Source organism: Micrasema longulum, unplaced genomic scaffold (genome assembly GCF_059751315.1).
Source record: "Micrasema longulum isolate JH-2025_06_02 unplaced genomic scaffold, ASM5975131v1 h1tg000540l, whole genome shotgun sequence".
In the NCBI taxonomy this organism is placed as follows: domain Eukaryota; kingdom Metazoa; phylum Arthropoda; class Insecta; order Trichoptera; family Brachycentridae; genus Micrasema; species Micrasema longulum.
The window spans coordinates 54520-76317 of record NW_028277736.1 but is presented as its reverse complement, the minus strand read 5'-3'; the positions used below and the strand labels follow the sequence as shown (position 1 = coordinate 76317).

The window sequence follows — 21798 nt, the reverse complement described above, 5'->3', positions numbered from 1 at the left end:
TTAGGAAAGCGTGGTTAGGCTCTGAGGAAGCACCCGCAGTACTTGGCCAAGCCAACCGTATCGTCTCCGCTTGATGACAGTTGTCACCGGAGTTTTCTGCGTCCGTTCTCTTATTACTTCGTTACCCAAGATTCTTCTGACACATCTATTCTCAAAACTCAGAATTTTGCTGCTTTGGGCCCTAGTGAATCAAACCAAGTTATTGAAAGGGTCGAGAGTTTCAAATACCTGGGAGTATATGAACGGAAAATGGCAGCTTTAAAAAAGAAATGAGAATGCGGCTCGGAATAGCAGGCGCCACATTCAATAGTATGAATGCTGCCTGGAGATCTGATATTTACTCAGTGAAAACCTAATACCGCCTTTATAACGCCTGCATAACACATATTCTCCTCTACGGATGGATGCGAATCATGGCAGCTCACTTGGGCCCAAAGCAGCAAAATTCTGAGTTTTGAGAATAGGTGTCTCAGAAGAATCTTGGGTGTGCGGTGGTTTGACTTTGCGAAGAATGAAGTAATAAGAGAACGGACGCAGCAAACTCCGGTGACAACTGTCATCAAGTGGAGGCGATACGGTTGGCTTGGCCATGTCCTGCGGACGCCTCCTGAGAGCCTTAACCACGCTTGCCTACTTTACAAGGCATCAGGCTCTCGATGTCCTGGACGTCTACTGCTGACTGTTTGTCGGCAGCTCGTATCAGAACTACGGGACGCGAACCTGACTTGGAAGTATGCACAGGAGCTGGCAGCCGACAGAGATGCTTGGAGGATTTTTATGGACACCGTATGCTCCAACTAGGGAGCGGACATGGAATAGTTTTTTTTTCATAGAGTCTTTATTCAATAAAATATACACATTATGATAATATTTATACATTATAAAGAAAACAAAGTAATGAAATATATTTTGTCCCTATAAACCATTCAATAATAGTTTGTCATCGGGTGGTCAGACATTAGTTTTAATCAATCATCAAATAAAAAAAGTACAGACATAATACTGTATACGTATAAATAATAAACATAAAAAATAGTTTAAAGAAATATTTTTTTTTAAAGTAAGAAAATAGAGTAAAATAATACAGTTAAAATTAAAGAATAGCAATTTATTTGAATATATTTTAAATATAATAAAAATAATTAAACATGTATAAATAGTGTGTGCTCATAAATGGAATCAAAACAAGATAAAAAAATAAAACAAAGTTAATCGAAAATTTCATTTCAAATCCACAGAAAAAATAAAAATAATAAGAAAATTAAAATTACCTATCAAAATTTAGTTTCTAAAAAATGTAAATAAAATAAGAAAGAAATAAAAGAAAAGGTTAACCTAAGAAAATGACAAAAATGTATTCAATGAGAAATAAAAAAAATGTGAAAATGTGTGCAATGAATTTAAACTCTCGACCCTTTCGATAACTTGGTTTGACAGAGTCAGGGGGTTTTGGGCATCAGGGCATGAAGTGTCACACAGTACCTTACAATTAATAAATTGTTATCTCACTGGGAACTACAAATATCTTAATTTCATTAAAACACTGAATATTGGCCGTTTCACAACAGGAGCTGCTGATATTCCATTTTCACTTTTTTATGTTCTTTAATCAAATTAACTCAGTATGTCGAGAAATTTTATATTGTTTCCAATTTTATTTTTAAGAAAGTAAAATCTCTTCTATCAATTATAATAATTATTGATTAATCGTTCGTTACGTGTAATTTTAGTTTATTTAATAAAATTGTATAATTTTGCCATTTAGCGGATGAAATTCAATTCATAGCGGTAAAATATCTAAATTAATTCAAAATAACGATTGATTTCTGGTTATTGGCAGAAATAATATGTCTTATAACTAGTGACCGACCGAAACAAAATTTTCAGCTGAAATCGAAACCGAATTTTGGCTTCTGTTCTAGTTTCGGCCTAAACCGAAACTTATGCAAATACACAAGTGAAAAGTCACTTCAAAACGCCCGCAATTAGTCGGTTTTATAATTTAACCTTACGAGTTCATAAAAATAAGTATGAAATAAAATACACAATGAAATAAGTCATAAATTTAAAAAGTCAATTTGTTTATTTTTGACGCTTTTTTATTCGTTATACATATAACTTATATAATATAACAATTGTTCAATGTACGCTTTAGGAGCTTTAACTTATGAACTTTAAAGTAGTTACAAAAATATCTCATCATAATCATTCCCCTTTCTGCAGATAATGGTGCATAGGGTACTTCATTGGTACGCTAACCGCAGCGTACCTAAATCAATTTTATTAAATAGAAGGTAAGGTGATCAGTATTACAAGAAGTAGTTATTTTCAGTATTTTTGTCTAACAGTAGCCATTTGGTCGAAAACACTCATCTAGGGTTCTGGTGTTATTCCACAGTTAAAACTGTATTCTTCATCTACCAGGACCTGGTGAAATTGAGGAAGTTCAGTGCTCAGCACTTACTCCCGTCTCTAAATCGGAAATAAAAAATGTTTTCGAACACGTTGTAAAGATTAAAACATCTATCTAATTGTACATTGGAGTTTTTCTAAAATGTATAAAAAAAGCACACAATTGAACCTTTAAATCACGTCTCAAGTTTTTCTAAATAAACAAATAATTGTGTTGCGATAGATTTCTGGATTACGGGCTACCCACAAATCATGGCAACTCACCGAAGAGAACTAGTGACGTCACATGCGAAGTAATTAAAAAATTATCTTAGTTTAAAAGTCGTACTTATGATAATACGATGTATACAAATACATATTTTTTGTCTTAGCTTGATTGTTTATTAACAAATAAATCATTTTTAAAAACCACTGAACTTCCTCATTGTAATGTACATAATGTAGAGAAAGGTTTGGTTTAATTCATTACAAAAAGTGCAATGTCATGTAAAGAAAGATTAATTGTAATTTAAAAAGTGTAACGAAATGTAAGAAAGGTTTGGTAAGCATGTGATTCTTGGCTGATAATATTTATTTAGAGGGCAAAATTACAAAAATGAATTGTTAAAAATAAAATGTCACTGAACCCGAACATTCGCGCCGAGCTTAAATATATAGGGGGAGATCGCATATAAGTAGCGGCCGTGACCTAATTGCGCGGCAAACGCATTTTGAAATCCGAACAGGTAGTTGACGCTACAGCGCATGCGCGATATTTGCGATTTGCTTTCTTCTCTTCAGTTTTGCCACCACAAAATGACATTTACCTTATAAGTTCTGAATTCGAATACTGTGCTAGTTTTGACATTTTTTATCTGTGATTCGAATACTGTTGAAATGAGTGAAAAGTGTTGACATCTTTAATTGTTATTTTTTTAAAAATAGAACAATATTATTTTACGAAAATGAAGGTGAGTAAATTACTATTTTTACCCGCAGAATTTTTGTTTTATTTCTATAATTTTTCCACCCCTGATTGAGTTTTGTATACAATTTATACCCTATGACAATCAGGCGTAGCCATATTTTTGTTTTTTGTATTTTAAACATTTATAATATATTTTTGGTAAAAACAATAAAACATAAGGTGTAAATTTCTCCCTTTTTTTAATTCTCTACATTTATAAATTCATTGCTTCCACAATCATATTGATTATTTAATCACATGATGATCAGCCCCAGGTGCCAATTTAGAGAAACTAAAAAAAAAACAACTTATTTTATAATAAATATTTTATGACAAATTTACTGTAAAGCAAAACTGAAACCCCGAAGAATGATTTTTTTTGCTAGAATGATATAAATTTATTTATTCATTCTAAATCACACTCGTTTACAAATGAATAAACTTATTATGGTTTTTTTGGCATAATAATTAACAATAAATCATCAGATATAATTATTAAAATTGAAATTATACAAATTGAGTTGCATAATGAAATATACAAAAAGAGAATAATTTAAATCAATATGAAATAATACAAAAACATAATTAAAATGGTAATTGATGTATGGTTAATAAAGTAATAAATAGTATGCCAGATAACAGTGAGTACTCAATCAAATACTGTGCTAAAAATTAAATTGAAAAATAAATAATGAAAAAAACATCAAAATATCAAGTTTTATAATAAGCAAATATAAGTATGGAAGGAAATTGATATTTTTTATTAGTAGTTTTTAAAATAAATTTTTGGATTTTATATGGATAAAAGTAAAATAATACGGGTTGATTTTATTTAGGTACCTAAATATCATAAGTGAAATATATAAAATATCCATTAGTTGATGAATTATGCTTTTTATTTTTTACATAAATGCAATATAAAATTTGTTTTAATGTACCAATATTCGATACTATATTAGCATTTTAATTAAACAAATATTTTTTTTTTTCATACAATGACGCAATTAAAAAAAAATATATTACCTTATCAAAATAGACTGTCCCTTGTTATTGCAAATGATAAATCCTTATGCCCCAACCAGAAACACGAGAAACCTTCAAATATTTTATTGTAATGGCAGCCGGACACTGTCTGGATTCAATACTCCTAGACATTGAATGCAGGACCTTGGCAATGAATTTGCAGACCATATCAATATTTGGAATATGTCAATTCTTAAATATGAAGAGATAATAACTGCAATATTTATGGTCAATGGTCAATTCCTTGTTTTATATCTACACACTTATTTTTTTATTTTTTTAAAGATATATATTTTTCTTTTTTTGTACCACAACAGTCCAGGATGCCCAAATACAGTGGTGAATAACAACACAAAACACCCAGGCTTGAGAAAATTCACATTTAATTTAGTTGTTCTCATCGGGAATCGAACCTGGAACCTTTCGTACGTGAATTAAGCCTTTTAAACATTACACCACGGAGGCTGCCATATTATATAATTACCTAGTTTAAGACCTCTGAAACATTATTTGCAAACAATCATACCTTACTATCTAAATTGGTTTAACATAATCATTCAGATGTGCGAAGGAAATAAGTATTACTGATATTACAACAGTAATCTAAATCAAACCAATTAAATCAGTTTAAATGCAAAAAAATAAATTTATGCCACGTATACAACAAACATAATGTGTACATCATAATATGTATGTGAAATATTATGTATCTTGCATTAATTTTATTACTTTTCTAACGATTTTTCACTGTTTTATATCGCAAACCTTATAATCGTTATATTTACTGTACTTTGCCTTTATGATGTTTAACGATATCTATTTACCAAGCATGATTTCTCTTTACTTTGTTATACTATGTATTTTATTATGTTTTACATTTTGTACAAATTGGCTGCGGCCGTTAATAAATTATAAAAAATCTGAAATTCGATGCTTTCGGCAAAATATGAACGATTCAGTCGTTTTCGTTATAATATAACCCGTTAATTATTGTACACTCTGAAATACCTAAATAAATTAAAACTTTTACAAAACTTTTTTCTTTTTGGATCAAACTTATTTATAAGGTAATAAACATGAGTATGATAAAATACATGTTTACAAGAAAAATAAGCTTTTTTAGTTCATATTATTACATCTACAGACATAAATGCATTCGTAACTGCTGCTTAGTAGCCCGTAGTGATCTACCGTTTGACGGTAGCATGTTACCGCCTAAGATAACTCAACTTTCAGTATCTTTGTTGTAATATTTTCACAATTTATAAAATCTAGTTTTATTTTTATTTTTATTATGGAAAACTTACATAAGGCAATTTTCATCAAATGATCGCCTCAAGGGCGCTTTACAAAGTAATTTTGTGAATATTGATTTTAATTTGACTTTTTTTGTTGAAACAATTATTTTGCCATCCGATATATTTTAAATATAAAATATTTAGTTTTGATAGGGTAATTCTGTAGATTCGTACTCACGTTTTCTTATTGATCTATTTTATATTTATTATGCGTATACAATGGTCCACTTATATAACATATACAGAGTTCATTGCAACCTACCCAAACACTTCCAATTCGAAATAAATATTACTTCGCACTACACATAATAAAATACACAACCTAATTAAAAATAAAACAGAAGCACCGATCTTAATTTGTTGCAACAGAGAGGAAAAACATTTTTGAGAAGGAATATGGAAGTCTAGGCATTTACGGGGCTAATGAGCTGTCATCGGCTGGTTTAAGTGGCCACTTTACACACGGTGTTACACTCACTATTCTGTCCATGTTTAAACATCTGCAATTCCTCAACTCAATACTATTTTAAATATCATAAACCTTTCTGCTCACACAAATTTAAAATACACATTTAATCATGACATCCATAACCATAACGCGAGTAACTCAAAAAATCTTCATGTTACTAAATTCCGCTCAACGAAGTTCGGAAAAAAGTATCTGGAACTATTGACCATTCCGAATTTAATAAACTGCCCGATGAGCTTAAAAACGAAAAGTCGAATAGTTAAACAAACAGCGTCGCAATAAAAAAATATTACTTAAATCTTTTTGATAGTGATAGCTATTAATGTAATTTATATGCATGCACTATCCTGGATTCAAACTAAAGATATGAACTCTTTTTTTCTATGATTTATTTTGTTGCCCTTTAATAATAAGCAATATTTTTCTGTTTTTTTCCAAAATATTTTTTATTTCTTTTTTGAATTACTATAAAAAATATGCCATATATAATCTTTTACAGAATATTCAACATTTTCTTTCTAATGTTACACAAAAATTAAAACTGTTCATTATTTATTATAGGAGCAAAAATTCATTAACATTTTCTTGTATACCCACGAACAGGCCATGCCTTTGTGGGATTTTTTTGTTTACTAATAATATGTATTTCATTGCTATATAATTATGCATTGCTTTTGGAATACTCTGTTTTATCACTTATGTTTATTGTAAAAAAACAAAAAAAAATAAAAATAAATTAAGGTAGTGTAAAGTACTGTGTTATGTGTTTCTTACGTTGTCTTTTCTTACCACTTTGGAGTGTATTAACTATGTATGATATTATGTATTGTCACAAAAATCTTTTATTTTTATGTACGGTCCCAAATAAGGTTTTTTTATATAACTCCTGGGAGTATAATATCTACCAAATGTTTTTTATTTTGTATTAATAATAATAAAAGTATAAAAAAATGTTGAACTCATGTTTGGTGTGACAATACAAAGTGTTTTATTTATTATATGCATTATTAAAAATATTATTTCACAAAGCAAACGCCGAAACAATAAATATTATAAATGTTCATAATTTTTTTTTGTATCTACTACAAACATAATAATTGCATGGTCTTGTTTTCCGGTCATTTCACGGAGACAGAAAAAGCGTTGGAACTTGTTCTTTACACGCACATTTTTTTAGAGGCATTTACATTACGTGACAACTTGTTTGAGCGCTTGGAAAACAAGAGACAGGGTTCTTCATTTTGTTTCATTTTTACTTTCTCCTTTATAAACTGCAGTACATTCCTCGAGGCAATTACAGGTAGTTACTTAGTGTATAATTTGATATTCCATGAGAGCCAAACAAACAGAAAGCATATTTTTTTTCTGGGCACTCACGCGTGTAATTGATTTAATGTCAAACCACGAATCCATTAATTTTTAAATAAATCATAAATCAAAGCAATATTTAGAAAACGAAATAGAAAAAATTGAACCGCTAAAATAACAAAAAAGAACATTTTACCATTGTTCTAATTTAGACTACACAGACTGGGTATTTACGATTTGTTTGTTTTTTTTTAGTCTGTTTAGTCCATTGATCAATGACACTCAGACATGAAATATTTTCACAAAATATTGAGCAACAACTGCAATAAGCAACTCAGCGTCTTCCATAGGATAGAATACATTATATTCTGCAAAACAACAGTATTCCACATAATACGTACGTCCAAATAAGAGCAACGCCTTGGAATACATTAACTATTTTCCCACCATGGAGATATGAAGAACAAAAGAACGCGGCCTATAAAGAGACCACAAACTGTGATAATGCAAGTCAGTTCAACATATCGTCGCTGTAACACTCGCGCTCATAACTCAATTCATTATTTATTCGCCATGTAATAAATACGCATCAAACATCTTCATCGTTTCTTCTGCCAATCTCAAACTGGGGTAGGAGCTCCAACCCCGACCACCCCTACTACTACCTAAACTCCTACAGATTAAAAGAATGGGAATATTTTGCTTATATTTTTACTGTTTTCTCCATTTTCGACATCATCTTTCGAACACTCGATATACCTACACAAATCGCTGCAGATCTCCATCGTTTCAAAGAAAATACATTACATCATATCGGTTTTTGATCTCTCGATTCTCGATAATTCTATACCATTGTTACAATTTTTTTTTTCGAACGCCTAGCGAATCCGTGACGAGATGTTCGTTTACACTGTATAAATTTTAATAAATATTTAAGTCACCTAATACAATTTTATTGTATATAAACAAATCAAAATAGGCATAAACAGTATTCACAAACAAAAACAGGACATAAATAAATATCATCATCATCATCATCATCATCATACCCTTTTCGCACCTGACGGTGCATAGGGCACTGCATTGGTACACCAATCGCAGCATATCGTGATTATTTTTTTTTGCTACACGAAGGTAAGATGATCAGTCTTAAGCTTCAGGTACCAGTCCAGGTACTATGAAATATTCTAATGTGAAAACACACTTTAAAATAAATATTTTCATATCAACCATGTCGGGAATCGAACCCGAGACCTCTTGCATGGTAGGCAGACGCGCTGACCTTCACACCACGAGGCCGAATGAATATAGTGAATGATATTTGTTTACCGTTTATTTACCTAAACGCATCATTCGTTTTAATTTTCGGTATATTTAAATTGGTTTCTCTCTCTCTTTCTTTTTACTAAGCGCCTCATGTCTGAGGATGGTGATCGCGCCCAACTCCGGGCATGTTTCATCTTTGGCCAGTCTCTTTCCATCTGGAACTGTCTTGTGCTGTTCTGTAGGCATTTTTCAGTGATAGTTCTGATAATTTATCGGAGAATTTATCATAATTTGTTGGGTGACGTCCACGAACTTGTACCTTTGGCGCTTCTCGGGAAGTTAGCTTTCTCCAAACTATCAGAGTTCCCCTGGAAATATGTTTGAATAACATATTAGTAAACTAGTTAAACGAATTAGAAAACGTTTATACATATTTATCAGATTAAGGAATATTTTAAAAATCAATAATTTAAAAATAGCTTTTTACACAATTGTACAATCTTTGTTACAGTATGGTATTGTAGGATAGGGTGGTGCAAAGATTACAATTAAATTAATTTTAAAGAAACCCTCAACATTCAATACGGAAAGTCCATATAAAATATTTAAGGTTCATACAGTAGACACTCTTTATAAAATAAATCATCTTATACAAATTTATGAAAATGAAAAAAATAAAAGAATTTGAGATGAATAAGTCACTCAGATACCAACATAATATTAAAATTCCTAAATTCCACACAAGTCATGGTCAAAATAGATTTGTCTTCAAAGGTGTAAAAAAATATTATAATTTCCCCAATGAACTAAAAACTATTAAAAATAATATATCAATAAATAAATGTAAAGTAAATCTAAAAAAATGTTTTGAACACGTGTAAAAACTAAATTAAATTTTAATAAGTATGAAAGGACTATTGTTTTATGATTTTCTTTATATATCCTATGTTTAAATTTTGTTTTCCATGTACTTGTATATTTAAAATTACATAAACTCTTATAAATGAACAACTACAACAGTGTAAGTCACTCTTCAAGCACAAGAGTTAATTTTTTTTTTGGAGAGTTACAGTGATAACATTTACTAGATGTTTAAAGTAGATCTGTAGAGAATTTTTTAAAAACATGTACCTTTTATGAAATTTATTAATAATTAAAAAAAAGAATGATAAAAACCACAGGATTCTTATCTTGCGCATTAAATGGGTACGAAAATATAAAAGTAAAAGTTCCATAATAATCTGCATTTCGCGTAGGTGAGAACAAAAGCAGACTAATATTAAACAGGGGGGGGGTGGATTTAAAAAAATGGTGCCGGTTACCTAACTAGTTTATATTTTTTACTATTTAACATTAAGTATAAGGAAAATAACAAGGAAAATATTTAATAATATCTGTACCTTAAAGGATAAACCATGGAAGTCACATTCAAAGAAATATTCAGGAAACAAAATTGTGAGATTGTGCAATTTCCAAAACATCATAACTTTTGAACCAAATGAGATTATTTCAATCTATAAAGAACTTTCAAATAAAAAAAAGACTATTTTGAAAATAATAGTACATATTAAAATAGCATATCTGCGACTACTTAGGTGTTTAGCACTAAAACAAAATGCATTTCAGTGTTTTATTCACGTATTGTGATAATTACAGCATGTTTAACTTCAAAATGGAAAAAAGTTACCCATGTAGCAGCCGGATTTTCATTTTCATATATTGGCGGGCCAAATTACAAAACGGTTCAATATTATAAAATGAACAATTAAATGAGATCTGGCTGCGAAATCAATACGGTTAGTTAAGTTCCTACTAAAGCAAAGAATTTTCAAAACAGTCACACACAGTAGATAAAAATGAGAACGAAAACGCAAAACACTCGTTCAAAATTTATTTTCCGCCAGCACCTCTGCGTGATTCCGTAAACACTACCGAAAAGTACCAGCTTTTAAAAAGAACGGGGTAAATTGTTCGTAATTATTTTTGAAAATATATATTTTTTTTTTTAGCCCTAACATGTTGGCATTAATAAGTAATACTTAATGTATACTTAATCTAAACAGCTTAAAAATCTATTTTACAAAAGGTAAAAATAATATTTTTTGCAAAACTCTCAAAAATACTAGTATAACGGGGAAAAATTATGTGTATTTTTATATAAATACATTGTGAGCCGCACTTAACCCAACAAAGATCCTCATGCTGCTCATGGAGCCTTATTTTCTCACGTCGCGTCTGCGTCGGTACTTATAGTCCTTAAAATTTAGCTTGATTAAAATGACAGCTGTCAAACTCATGGCAATAGTGATGGAAAATTACTGATCACTGATCATGTACCGATCAAATCGATTTTATCAGTTCCTTTATGTAAACATGAAACTCTGTTTTGAAAATTGATATAAAAACGCAAAAACAAGCCTATTATAGTGTGTTGAATACGATTATTCACCAAAAATAAGACATTTATACTTTTTTTATGAACATTATCAAACGAATTATTTTTTTATTCGATCAAATTGCATTGATCAATTTGTCCATCTCTAACGTTTTGGCAAAATGATGTAACCTTGTAAAAACGTCGTTAATAATTCAATTTATTTTAGTTTTTTTTTTGTTGTTTTAAAGCTGATTTTGTATATTTATGTTGATTTATATGTCAAGCATTGTATTAAAAAAAATAATTAACGTACCAAATACGAATGATTATTAAAGACGTTACTACAAAGTTATGCCGTCAGATTTTCTGACAACTGTCATTCTAATCATGCTATATGTAGCTAACGCGCTACCGGCGTCGTGTTGTGGTTCCGCTGCAGTCACTAACGCACACGTCCCGATCCACTGGTTGTAAGGCAGCGGAGGCTAGGCGATCTTGTCTAACTCGTCAGGGCCGGAGATGTCCTCAGAAGGGCCTCTTATTTCAGGTTGAAGTTGCCGGTTCGCCGTGGTCAGGAATCCGTAGGGAGAGAAGTCCAAAATCCAAGTCCAGGGTGAAGCGAAGGTGTCAAGCGAAGTGAAGAAGAATCGAGTAGAAAGCCGGGTCGGGGAGAAGCGAGTAGAGATGAGTAAAAGCCAAACGTCAGAGAAGAAGTGTCATTTATTTTCATTTGTACACGTTATATACCGTTCGCGCTACGTGCCCCACCATTCACCCCGCCGAGCGGGTCTAGCCGTCGTATGCCGCGCGGAGAGAGAGAGAGCGATAGAGAAGGCCGCACGCCCGCTCCATCCGTCTCCCTCCCTCCACGTATATAGGCACTACCCCCTCCAGTTCTCACGGCATTCTTGCGGCGGCAACGCAGCGCGAAACGATGCACATTCAAAAATATACTTAAAACTAATTTGTAACTAAATGCCTATTCTAAATGTCTCGGTATGGAAAAGGCCACCCCCGAAAGTGACAAATACTAGTCTTTATTGGAGGGGCAGCTCATTTCTAACACATACCGAGATCCCTAAGTCTAAACATTTTAATATAGCGCAGGGGCGGTCCCTACAAGGGCCGCTTTCCGTTTGACGTCCGTAACACTCCCCCGGTGCAGTCTCCGCTGCGCTGAAGCATCCGGACGTCCTTCGGCTGCTAGTGGCCCCCTTCGGCGAAGACCGCCACCTTGACTGCTGGTCTCGTGTAGGTCCCGGTCGCCGTCTTGACCTGCACCACGCGGACTTGTCCATCGGCTGCCGGGCTGGCCCTCGTGACTCGTCCTCGGGGCCATGTGTTGCGTGGCAGCTTTGGGTCCGCTATTAATACCAGGTCTCCCTCTTGTATGGGCGTTGCCGGGTCCCTCCATTTCGGTCTCTGCGCCAGCGTGGGCAGATATTCTCGCACCCACCGTCGCCAGAAGATGTCCGCCATCTGTTGGGCCACTCGCCACTGTTTCCTAAGGCAAGTGGCCTCCTCCGCCTTACTATAATGGACCAAAGGCTGTAAACCGCCAGCTGATCCCAGCAAGAAGTGGTTAGGAGTCAACGGCTCCTCATCTTTCGGGTCCACAGACACATGTGTTAGCGGGCGGCTGTTGACGCTGTATTCCGCCTCAGCTAGCGCCGTTATCAGTGTCTCTTCCCGTGGGGAACGCGCTTTTATAGTAGCGCTTAGCGCTACCTTCACTGATCTTACTAGGCGCTCCCAGGCGCCTCCCATGTGTGGTGAGGAGGCGGGAATGAACTTCCACTCCACCCTTCTGGCGCTTAGTTCACCGAGCATTTTCTCATCTCGGCTTAGCTCCTTTATGGCCGCGTTCATCTCGCGATCGGCCCCGTGGAAATTTGTACCGTTGTCTGTGTACAATACCGCGGGGTGACCACGCCTAGCGGCCATCCTTCTTAGAGCCATTATAGCCGAGTCCGCGGATAGGGAGTATGCCAACTCCATATGCACCGCCCGCGTTGTCATGCACGTGAAGAGCGCACCGTACCTTTTCTCAGTGCGCCGTCCCAGTGTCACGGTCATCGGTCCGAAGAAATCGAGGCCGCAGTGAGTGAACGGCCGCTCCCCGCTAGCCAGCCTGGCCGCCGGCAGCTGTCCCATCAGTGGCGGCTTCGGAATGCATCTCAGCATGCGGCACGCCCGGCAGCTCCTGATGATCCCTCGCAGCGTCGTACGGAGGCGCACGACAAAGTAGCCCGACCTGATATCGCTTATCGTGCGCTCCGTCCTGGATGTCCTGATGCTGCGTGCTGGTAACTTATCATCAGTCTGCAATATTCATCCCCACCGTCCAGTATTGGCGGGGCATTCACGTTCTGGTCATCTATCCTTTGTAGTCTGGTTCCCATACGCAGTATGCCGCTTCCATCAATAAACGGCGTGACAGCGCGTAGCCGTCCTCCGGGCGGTAGGGCCTCTCCCCGTTGTAGGCATTCTATTTCTTTGCCGAAGGCACGCCTCTGTGACAGGCGCACCCATATTTCTTCGGCTTTATTCAATTCTTCGGCCCGGAGTTCGAAGTCACCTCCCGGCTTCTCGGGCTCGTCACGTTGTCTGGGACGGCGGCAACGTCCGACGAACCTCATAACCCAGGCCGTCGTCCGTATAAGTCGTACCCACGATGAAAAGCGGGATACGTCCGGGAGTCCTGTCGTCGTGTGGCAATGGCCCACAAAGTGACGCGGTGGTCTTATCTCCAGCGCGTCTTCAGGAGGCGAGATTGTCCCTTTTTCCTGAGGCCATTCACTCTCCGGCCGGGAGAGGAAATCTGGGCCCCGGAACCACATGCCGTTCGAAGACAGATCGAGTGGCTGTGTATCTCGCGTTCCGATGTCCGCCGGGTTTTGTTTTGTCGGTACCCAGCGCCAACCGTTTATTCCGGCGATTTCATCGATCTCCCCGAGTCGGTTCGCTACGAACGTTGAATACTTCAACGGGTCTGTGCGTATCCAGGATAGAACCGTGCTCGAGTCCGTCCAGAATATAGTTCTTTTAATTTTCATGCGGCTTTCCCTCTTTATACTCGCTGCTAACCGCGCGGCGAGTAGCGCCGCCTGAAGTTCTAGACGCGGTATCGATAAAGGCTTTAGCGGCGCTACTTTACATTTGCTCATAATAAAGCTAGTGCCCGCCCTGTGCACAAAATATGCCACCGCACAGCAGGCTTGTTCCGAGGCATCGCTGAAGACGTGCATTGTTATTTCCTCCGCCTTCCTGTTGATACAACACCTCGGTATTGCGCAGTTACTTTCGGCTAGTAACTGCCGCCATTCGCGCCATCTCTGCACGTGTTCTAGTTTTAAAGCCTCGTCCCATTGTATGTTCGATCGCCACACGGCTTGTAACAGTATTTTAGCCCTCACTGTTATGCATCCAATAAATCCCATTGGATCGAAGACCCTCATGGCGGCTCCCAACATCTGCCTCTTTGTAGGCCATTCAGGTTCGTCACCGCCCTCTTGGTTATACTTGAATACTAGATAGTCTGCGTGCGGGTCCCACCGCACGCCTAGTACTCTTTCCGTAGTGGCGGCCTCGCCAATGATGATAGCCGTCTTGGCTCGATCCTCGTCGCGGACCGAGCACAATGCCTTGGCGTTGTTTGATGCCCATCCCGTCATTTCAAAGCCCCCCGTCAGCAGGAGGGCCGTGACGTCTTTCACCAATTTTGCAGCCTCCGCAGTCGAATCCACGGCGTCCAAATAATCGTCCATGTACATTTTCTCGTGTACAGCCCGCGCTGCTTCCGGGAATGATTCAGCATTCGCCGCGGCCACGCGGTCTCTTACGTACTGGGCGCTGCTCGGAGAACACCTGGCTCCGAACATCATGGATGTGAAAGCGAAGGTCCTCACTGCTTCGTTCGGTTTTCGACGCCACAAAAACAACTGTGACATCGTGTCATCGGGTGTCATCTTTATGCGGAGAAACATCTCCTTTATATCGGCGGCGATAGCTACGCCACCCTCTCGGAACCTCTGTATGTTCCCCACTAGTGACGTGAGCAAGTCCGGTCCCGTCAGTAAGTGGTCGTTGAGGCACACACCTCTGTGAGGGCTCGCCGCGTCGAACACAACCCGAATTTTCCCAACCTTGTTCGGATTGCATACCGAAAAATGAGGCAGGAACCATTTCCTTGGGTTTTCTCGTGCCTCTTCTTCCCTGGATAACTCAACGGCGTATCCCTTTTCCTCATACTCGCTGATTTTAGCCCGGTACGCAACTTCAAGTACCGGGTTCTTTTTTAATTTTCTTTCCAACGAGTAGAGGCGTTTTTCTGCCGCTTCTCGGTTGTAGGGGAGCGATGCGTTGTCTGAACTCCATAGCAGGCCCGTTTCCCACCGGCCTGTGGGAAGCTGCTTTGTGGAGTTATGCATTATATCCAGCGCTCTTTTTTCTGCGGCACATATCCGCGGCGCGGTCGTGATTCCGATCGAATCCACTTTGAAGTTAAATTTCACTAATTCACTTAGCGCGTCATCACGCGACGGTCCTTTAGCACTCACTAGGACCGTTTTCACTATGCCATTAGAAACTGACTTATCTTCGTTATATTTTTCACCCGTAGGTGCACTCGCGTTATTATCGTTATGACTCACGTGTCGGCCAAACGCGACGCGGCCAAGCGGCGTATCACTTATGATGACGCCGTCACTTCGAAACTCCGCCCGGCCGTGCGGCACTATTAACTCGGCGTTATCGAGGCCTATAAGCATCTTAGGTCTCACTGTCACTTCCCGCGCCGAGTTGTCGCAACTTTTAACTTTTTGTGTCGGCAAGTTGAGTGTCTTAACTGTGTAGGCGATCGCTTCATAAGCGCCGGCGTCGCCTTTTATTATCACTTTTACGCGTCGCGATGACGCATCACTCGCGGTGATTCCGGCTATACCCGTGACTTGTATACCGGCCTGTGGACCGCGCGCTCCGATCGCGTCGGCGACCTCTTCTTCCAGGAGTGTGATAGTTGAACCTTCGTCTAGTAACGCGTATGTATTTACTCGACCTTTCGGTCCACTGAGAGTCACAGGTAACACTTTAAGGGCGACCGAGCCCTCCTTCCGCGATACGTGTAACACATTCTCATCCGTCGACTGGGCGCGCGGCGTATGTAGTGTGCGATGGTGCCTTCCTCCGCACTCGTCTATGTTGCACCTTGTTGCCCGACATTTCGACGTTCGGCAGCGTTTCCCCAAGCACAGGAAACACAGTCTTAAATCGCGCACAAATGCCCACTTGTCTTTCACGCCAAGCCCCGAATATTCGCGGCACACGTCGAGCTTGTGTGTTCCGTTGCACTTTGCGCATTTTTCACTTTCACTGTGTACGTTCAGCAGCACGTGTCCTTTAGAGGCGCGATTCCTTTCAGCCCTGACGGGGCCTGTGTTGATATCGAGGCACCCGGCGTTAGGTATCACGCCCGTCACGTCCTTTAGCCAGTCGGCTAATTCACTTAACTTCGCTTTTCTCTTCGTCCCGATGCGCGACGTAATCCACATCCATCGGTGCGTGTAGGGAAGCTTCCCTACCATTTCCCAGAGAAGCTTCGGCGAAGAAAGGTGTTCACCGTCGAATCCTTCGACGGTCGCGACGACGTTCCTCACTGCGACGGCGTAATCCGTCACGGCTTCCGCGGACGCGTTGTCTGGCAGCTTCGGAATCCTCCGCACCCGTTCCAAGACCGTCTCCACGACGAGCTCAGGGTGTCCGAACGCGGATTCCAACATCTTCATGATCTCGGGAACCCTGCCCGGGTCCACGAGTAGGGCCGATACAGTCTGTCTGGCCCGTCCTGTGAGTGATCTCTGCAGCCGTATGATGTTTTCTGCATTGGATAATGCGCACATCTCCGTAGACTGGTTGAACTGCGATTTAAAAATCCGCCACTCTAGCGGATCCCCGGAGAACTGCGGCAGGTCTCTCGCACCAGTCTGCCTCGCGATGAATGACGTCATCCTTGGGTCATCACTTCGTGGCTGCGACGTCACTCCAGTCGAATCACCGTCCTTCAGTGCCCTCACGAATGCTGCGGCCATCCTGTCAACTGTGGGGTATGAAGCACTGTTCTGGTTGTCAACCCACTCGCCGGTGAGTCGTCTTGTCTCCGAATCCATGGAGCCGAGTGTCGTCGGGTCCAATGTAGCGTGGTCCGCAGGGCTTGCTACGTTCGGTCGTGGCTCAGCGGCTTCCTCCAAGTACGCAGGCCCGGGTTGGGTCGTTTCCAACGACCCAAGGTGTGCACAGGTAGGCGCCGCCGCCGCGGCGCTCGCTCCGGCGGGCGTCGTGGTCTTCTCTGGGGTTGTAGTAGCGGCCAACATGAGCGGGAGCTGAGATCTCATTTCCTTGAACATCTCAACCATCCCGGCCGTCATGTCCTGCATCAGTCGCTGCTGCATGGCTCGCATCTCTCTTGAGTGGGCGGTAGATTCCGTTGTCGTCTGGGCCGAAGTCGATGAACCGGAGTCGGATTCGGCGCGTCCTTCCTGCATGGCGGCGTTTCTTCCAGACCGAAGAGAAGCAGGCATCAGGTAGATGATCACTCGTGTGACGACAGCAGATCCGGATTTCTCGAAGGACCAACAATGTAGCTAACGCGCTACCGGCGTCGTGTTGTGGTTCCGCTGCAGTCACTAACGCACACGTCCCGATCCACTGGTTGTAAGGCAGCGGAGGCTAGGCGATCTTGTCTAACTCGTCAGGGCCGGAGATGTCCTCAGAAGGGCCTCTTATTTCAGGTTGAAGTTGCCGGTTCGCCGTGGTCAGGAATCCGTAGGGAGAGAAGTCCAAAATCCAAGTCCAGGGTGAAGCGAAGGTGTCAAGCGAAGTGAAGAAGAATCGAGTAGAAAGCCGGGTCGGGGAGAAGCGAGTAGAGATGAGTAAAAGCCAAACGTCAGAGAAGAAGTGTCATTTATTTTCATTTGTACACGTTATATACCGTTCGCGCTACGTGCCCCACCATTCACCCCGCCGAGCGGGTCTAGCCGTCGTATGCCGCGCGGAGAGAGAGAGAGCGATAGAGAAGGCCGCACGCCCGCTCCATCCGTCTCCCTCCCTCCACGTATATAGGCACTACCCCCTCCAGTTCTCACGGCATTCTTGCGGCGGCAACGCAGCGCGAAACGATGCACATTCAAAAATATACTTAAAACTAATTTGTAACTAAATGCCTATTCTAAATGTCTCGGTATGGAAAAGGCCACCCCCGAAAGTGACAAATACTAGTCTTTATTGGAGGGGCAGCTCATTTCTAACACATACCGAGATCCCTAAGTCTAAACATTTTAATATAGCGCAGGGGCGGTCCCTACAAGGGCCGCTTTCCGTTTGACGTCCGTAACACTATATTTAAGGACTATAAGTAAAAAACATTTTATAAATATAAACGTAGTCGGAAATAAAAACCAAAACCACGTGCATGGCAGTTTAACCACGAAGGAGACATTAACACTTAGCGCCCATGATGTTATTTTTACAAAAATTGTGGTAATTATTTCATCTTTTTTTTTTAATAACTGAGTTTTAGATGTCAATAAAATATTTTAATTTTGCTCTAGAAAACAAGGAAATATTCAACTTAACTATTATAGTACCTGTAATGAGTTACTTTGATTTAATTACGAGGTATTACGTTGTGTTAATGATTTTTATTACTCGATGTATAAAATATCTCTTCCATAAAAGTCCCGTAAAATTCTCACCATTGCATTTAAAGATCGTGGCGAATGTAGCATAAAACGGAACATTAGATTTCATATACGACACGTTGCATGTTAGCCATAGATAATTACACATCTAGAAAGTTTAGTGTCTGTGGCTCCATAAAATGCCTTTATTTCAGTAGAACATAACGTTTTAAACGTTTTCGTAGACAATAACAACTTAACAAAACGATAACAGTTGATTCATGAGAATTTTGTAGCAATTTTAATACTATCGTGATTTTCGAATGAGAATTCGTATTTCAATAATTTAATTTGGAATATTCTAGCAAATCTTACTTGAGAATTCGATTTACGAAAATAACATGTGAACTATCGTTAATATTATTTGTGAAAATTTACTGTTTCAAAGATTGTACTAATTTTATTGTCTTTGGTCCACGTTTAATTTATTTTTTTTTATTTTATAAATTTATTGTAACAAAATTAGTATACATACTTAATAACAGGGAATCTACTCGTATATAAAACTAATTAATGTAAAATGAAAACGGAGTATTCTCTATAATGATAGTCTCCATCTAACATGGCTCAGCCTGTTTTAAGATGGAGATTTTATATATTTAGGGCATAAGTAGTCCTATACTAATAAAACAATATCATAAAAAAGAAAAACTAAAACTACTTAATTATAAATGCCTAGCTAATCAAATGTTAGAAATTAAAAAACGTTATTATACAAATATAAAGTATGTATATGTGCCAAGAATACATGTTACTTAAACATAAATAATATAATATAATATACGATAAAAAACAATATATAGCAATGAAATACTTTAATATATAAATAATATGCATACCAATTATATAAAGTACTGGGTGTTTTGATTTATATATATTTTTCAAAAAATCTCTCGCTACACTATTTATATGTGCAGTTTTTTTATTTTAAAATTTGTTTCACATTTTGTGTCTTTTATATTTGGCAATAAATCATAAAATATTTTTGGAGCAATTAAAGTATATTGCTTTTTACCAAAGGCGGTTGATACGGGAAAATACAGTTAATTTGTGTTGCTGAACGAGTGTTTATATTTTGTTGGGTTCTTTTGACCTCACTTAATTTATCATAAAATTGAAGTAGTAGGCACCTCACAAACAATTGTTGAATGCAGACGGTGTGCAAAGTAGCCACTTGAACCAGTCAATGATGAGCTCCTGTAAATGCCTAGACTTCCATATTTACTTCTAAAAATATTAATAGGCATAGGTTTTGTTATTGTACTGTAAGCTGAATTGAAGTATTTTTTGTTCATGAACACTGTTCTATTACAGCATTAAAATTGAAAACCGCAACCAAGGTATGAAAGGCAGATAGCAAAAGCACCATGAGACCGCAAAAAGGACAATACATTTTCGATGATAAAAACGATGCATTGGTTCTATAGAAACATCCTGTTACACATACGAACATATCTTCCATTTCACTTTTCAAACCAATACCTTCGCCAAGCATTAATTTTAATTTCAAATGATCTTGTCATTTGAATGCCATCAACATGCATAGATCCTATTCACTACTTGGCATTCAGCTTGAGATTTAAAGTCAGACTTTTCACTCTCATTTAACATGGGAATAATGACCTACGGTCATTTTGTTCAGTAGTTTTCTCACGAATTTGTGGTAAGCGTAAGTACCTACTACTACCAACATACAAGTTTTAGGAATGGGGAAGTTCAGTTCTACGGGAAATTGGATAGGAAAAATGTTTTCTTGGGCGCGGTAAAAATTATATTAATAAATTGTAAGGCGAAGAATCTCGAAAATGTATGAAAAAAATAACAAAAATTATTTTAATGGAAACGAACCACTTTGAATTATGTCACTGGTCCTTTCGAATCAACCAACGCCAGAGTGTTGAAGATTTGCGGTTAACGGAAAACTAACTCGCCAATCAGTAGAACTCACCGAAGAAACTTATGACGTCACACGCGGAGTAGTTACAAACTTGAAAAATCATAGAGCTGGTAAAACGATACGTAAAAATATTTTTTTTAAAACCACCATAGAAAAATGATTCGCAAAAGGTAATAAAACAAAAGATATCATTTATTTAATCCGAGGTTAATAACGCTGTTCTACAGCACTGAAATTTAAAAAAAAAGCGGTGACAAGTCATAAGCTCTGCAAACGCCTAGATATTTATTAAATAAATTTTGAAATATTGTGAGATGGTCTAAATGTTTATAGAATTTCACCCCCTAGAGAGTTATTAAGATTTACAAATTACAAGAAAGATGGGGAAAAAATGGATTAAAAAATACGGCAGTCTAGGAATTTACAATGCTTATGACCTGTCATTGGCTGATTTAATTGGCCACTTTACACAACGTATAGCAATCCTCATTCTGCCCATGTTGTTTTCCACTTCGTTGTAATTTGTAATTATTATATTTTTTTCTGAATCAGTCAATTGAATGCCTAACTAGTAACTTTCTTAGAACTTTTACTTATTAATGGTATCCTGTGTTTGAGGTTAGGGTGGTACGTTTATTTATAGTTTTAATTATTTGCACATATTGGAATGTAAGATCGGTGTACGTAATAATTACAGGTAATAGAATTACAGGTAGCGATTCCGTGTAATGAGTAATGATAATGAATCAACCGGGTATAATTTCACATGTGTGAGTGAACGACTGCATATTGGAAATACTTGTCGCTATGGTTAGAAAACGTTATAGAAATCACTAAAGGAAATTCGCACCAGGGTTGCCTACTGAACCTTAAGTAAATAATTCTTCTTCTTCTTCGTCGTTTTTTCATGGCCTTTTCACATCTCAACTCGGGTGTTCTGGCCAGTGTCGAGTATTTTTGTATTTTTTTTTAACATATATATATACATGTGTTAGTAATATAATATGTACAAGTTAATATGTTAGTATTTAATATAATATACACATATAATAATAAAACATATTTACAG

General features: G+C 38.0%; 1 protein-coding gene and 1 long non-coding RNA gene across 2 annotated transcripts in view; one reads left to right on the top strand and one right to left on the bottom strand.

Moving 5' to 3' along the window:
• The first annotated feature begins 3086 nt into the window (after positions 1 to 3086).
• Positions 3087 to 21798, top strand: part of LOC148280786 (uncharacterized) — a 42772-nt gene continuing 24060 nt past the window's right edge. The window contains exon 1 of the mRNA XM_088227788.1: positions 3087 to 3362. Within this exon, the coding sequence (XP_088083914.1) occupies positions 3357 to 3362 (6 nt within the window). The 5' untranslated portion in view covers positions 3087 to 3356. The remainder of the gene's footprint in view (positions 3363 to 21798) is intronic.
• On the bottom strand, positions 10601 to 19494 carry LOC148280788 (uncharacterized). The gene is made up of 2 exons (XR_015822511.1): positions 18490 to 19494; positions 10601 to 11489 (listed from the first exon to the last, which is right to left on the bottom strand). It is a non-coding gene; the product is annotated as an uncharacterized LOC148280788 (long non-coding RNA).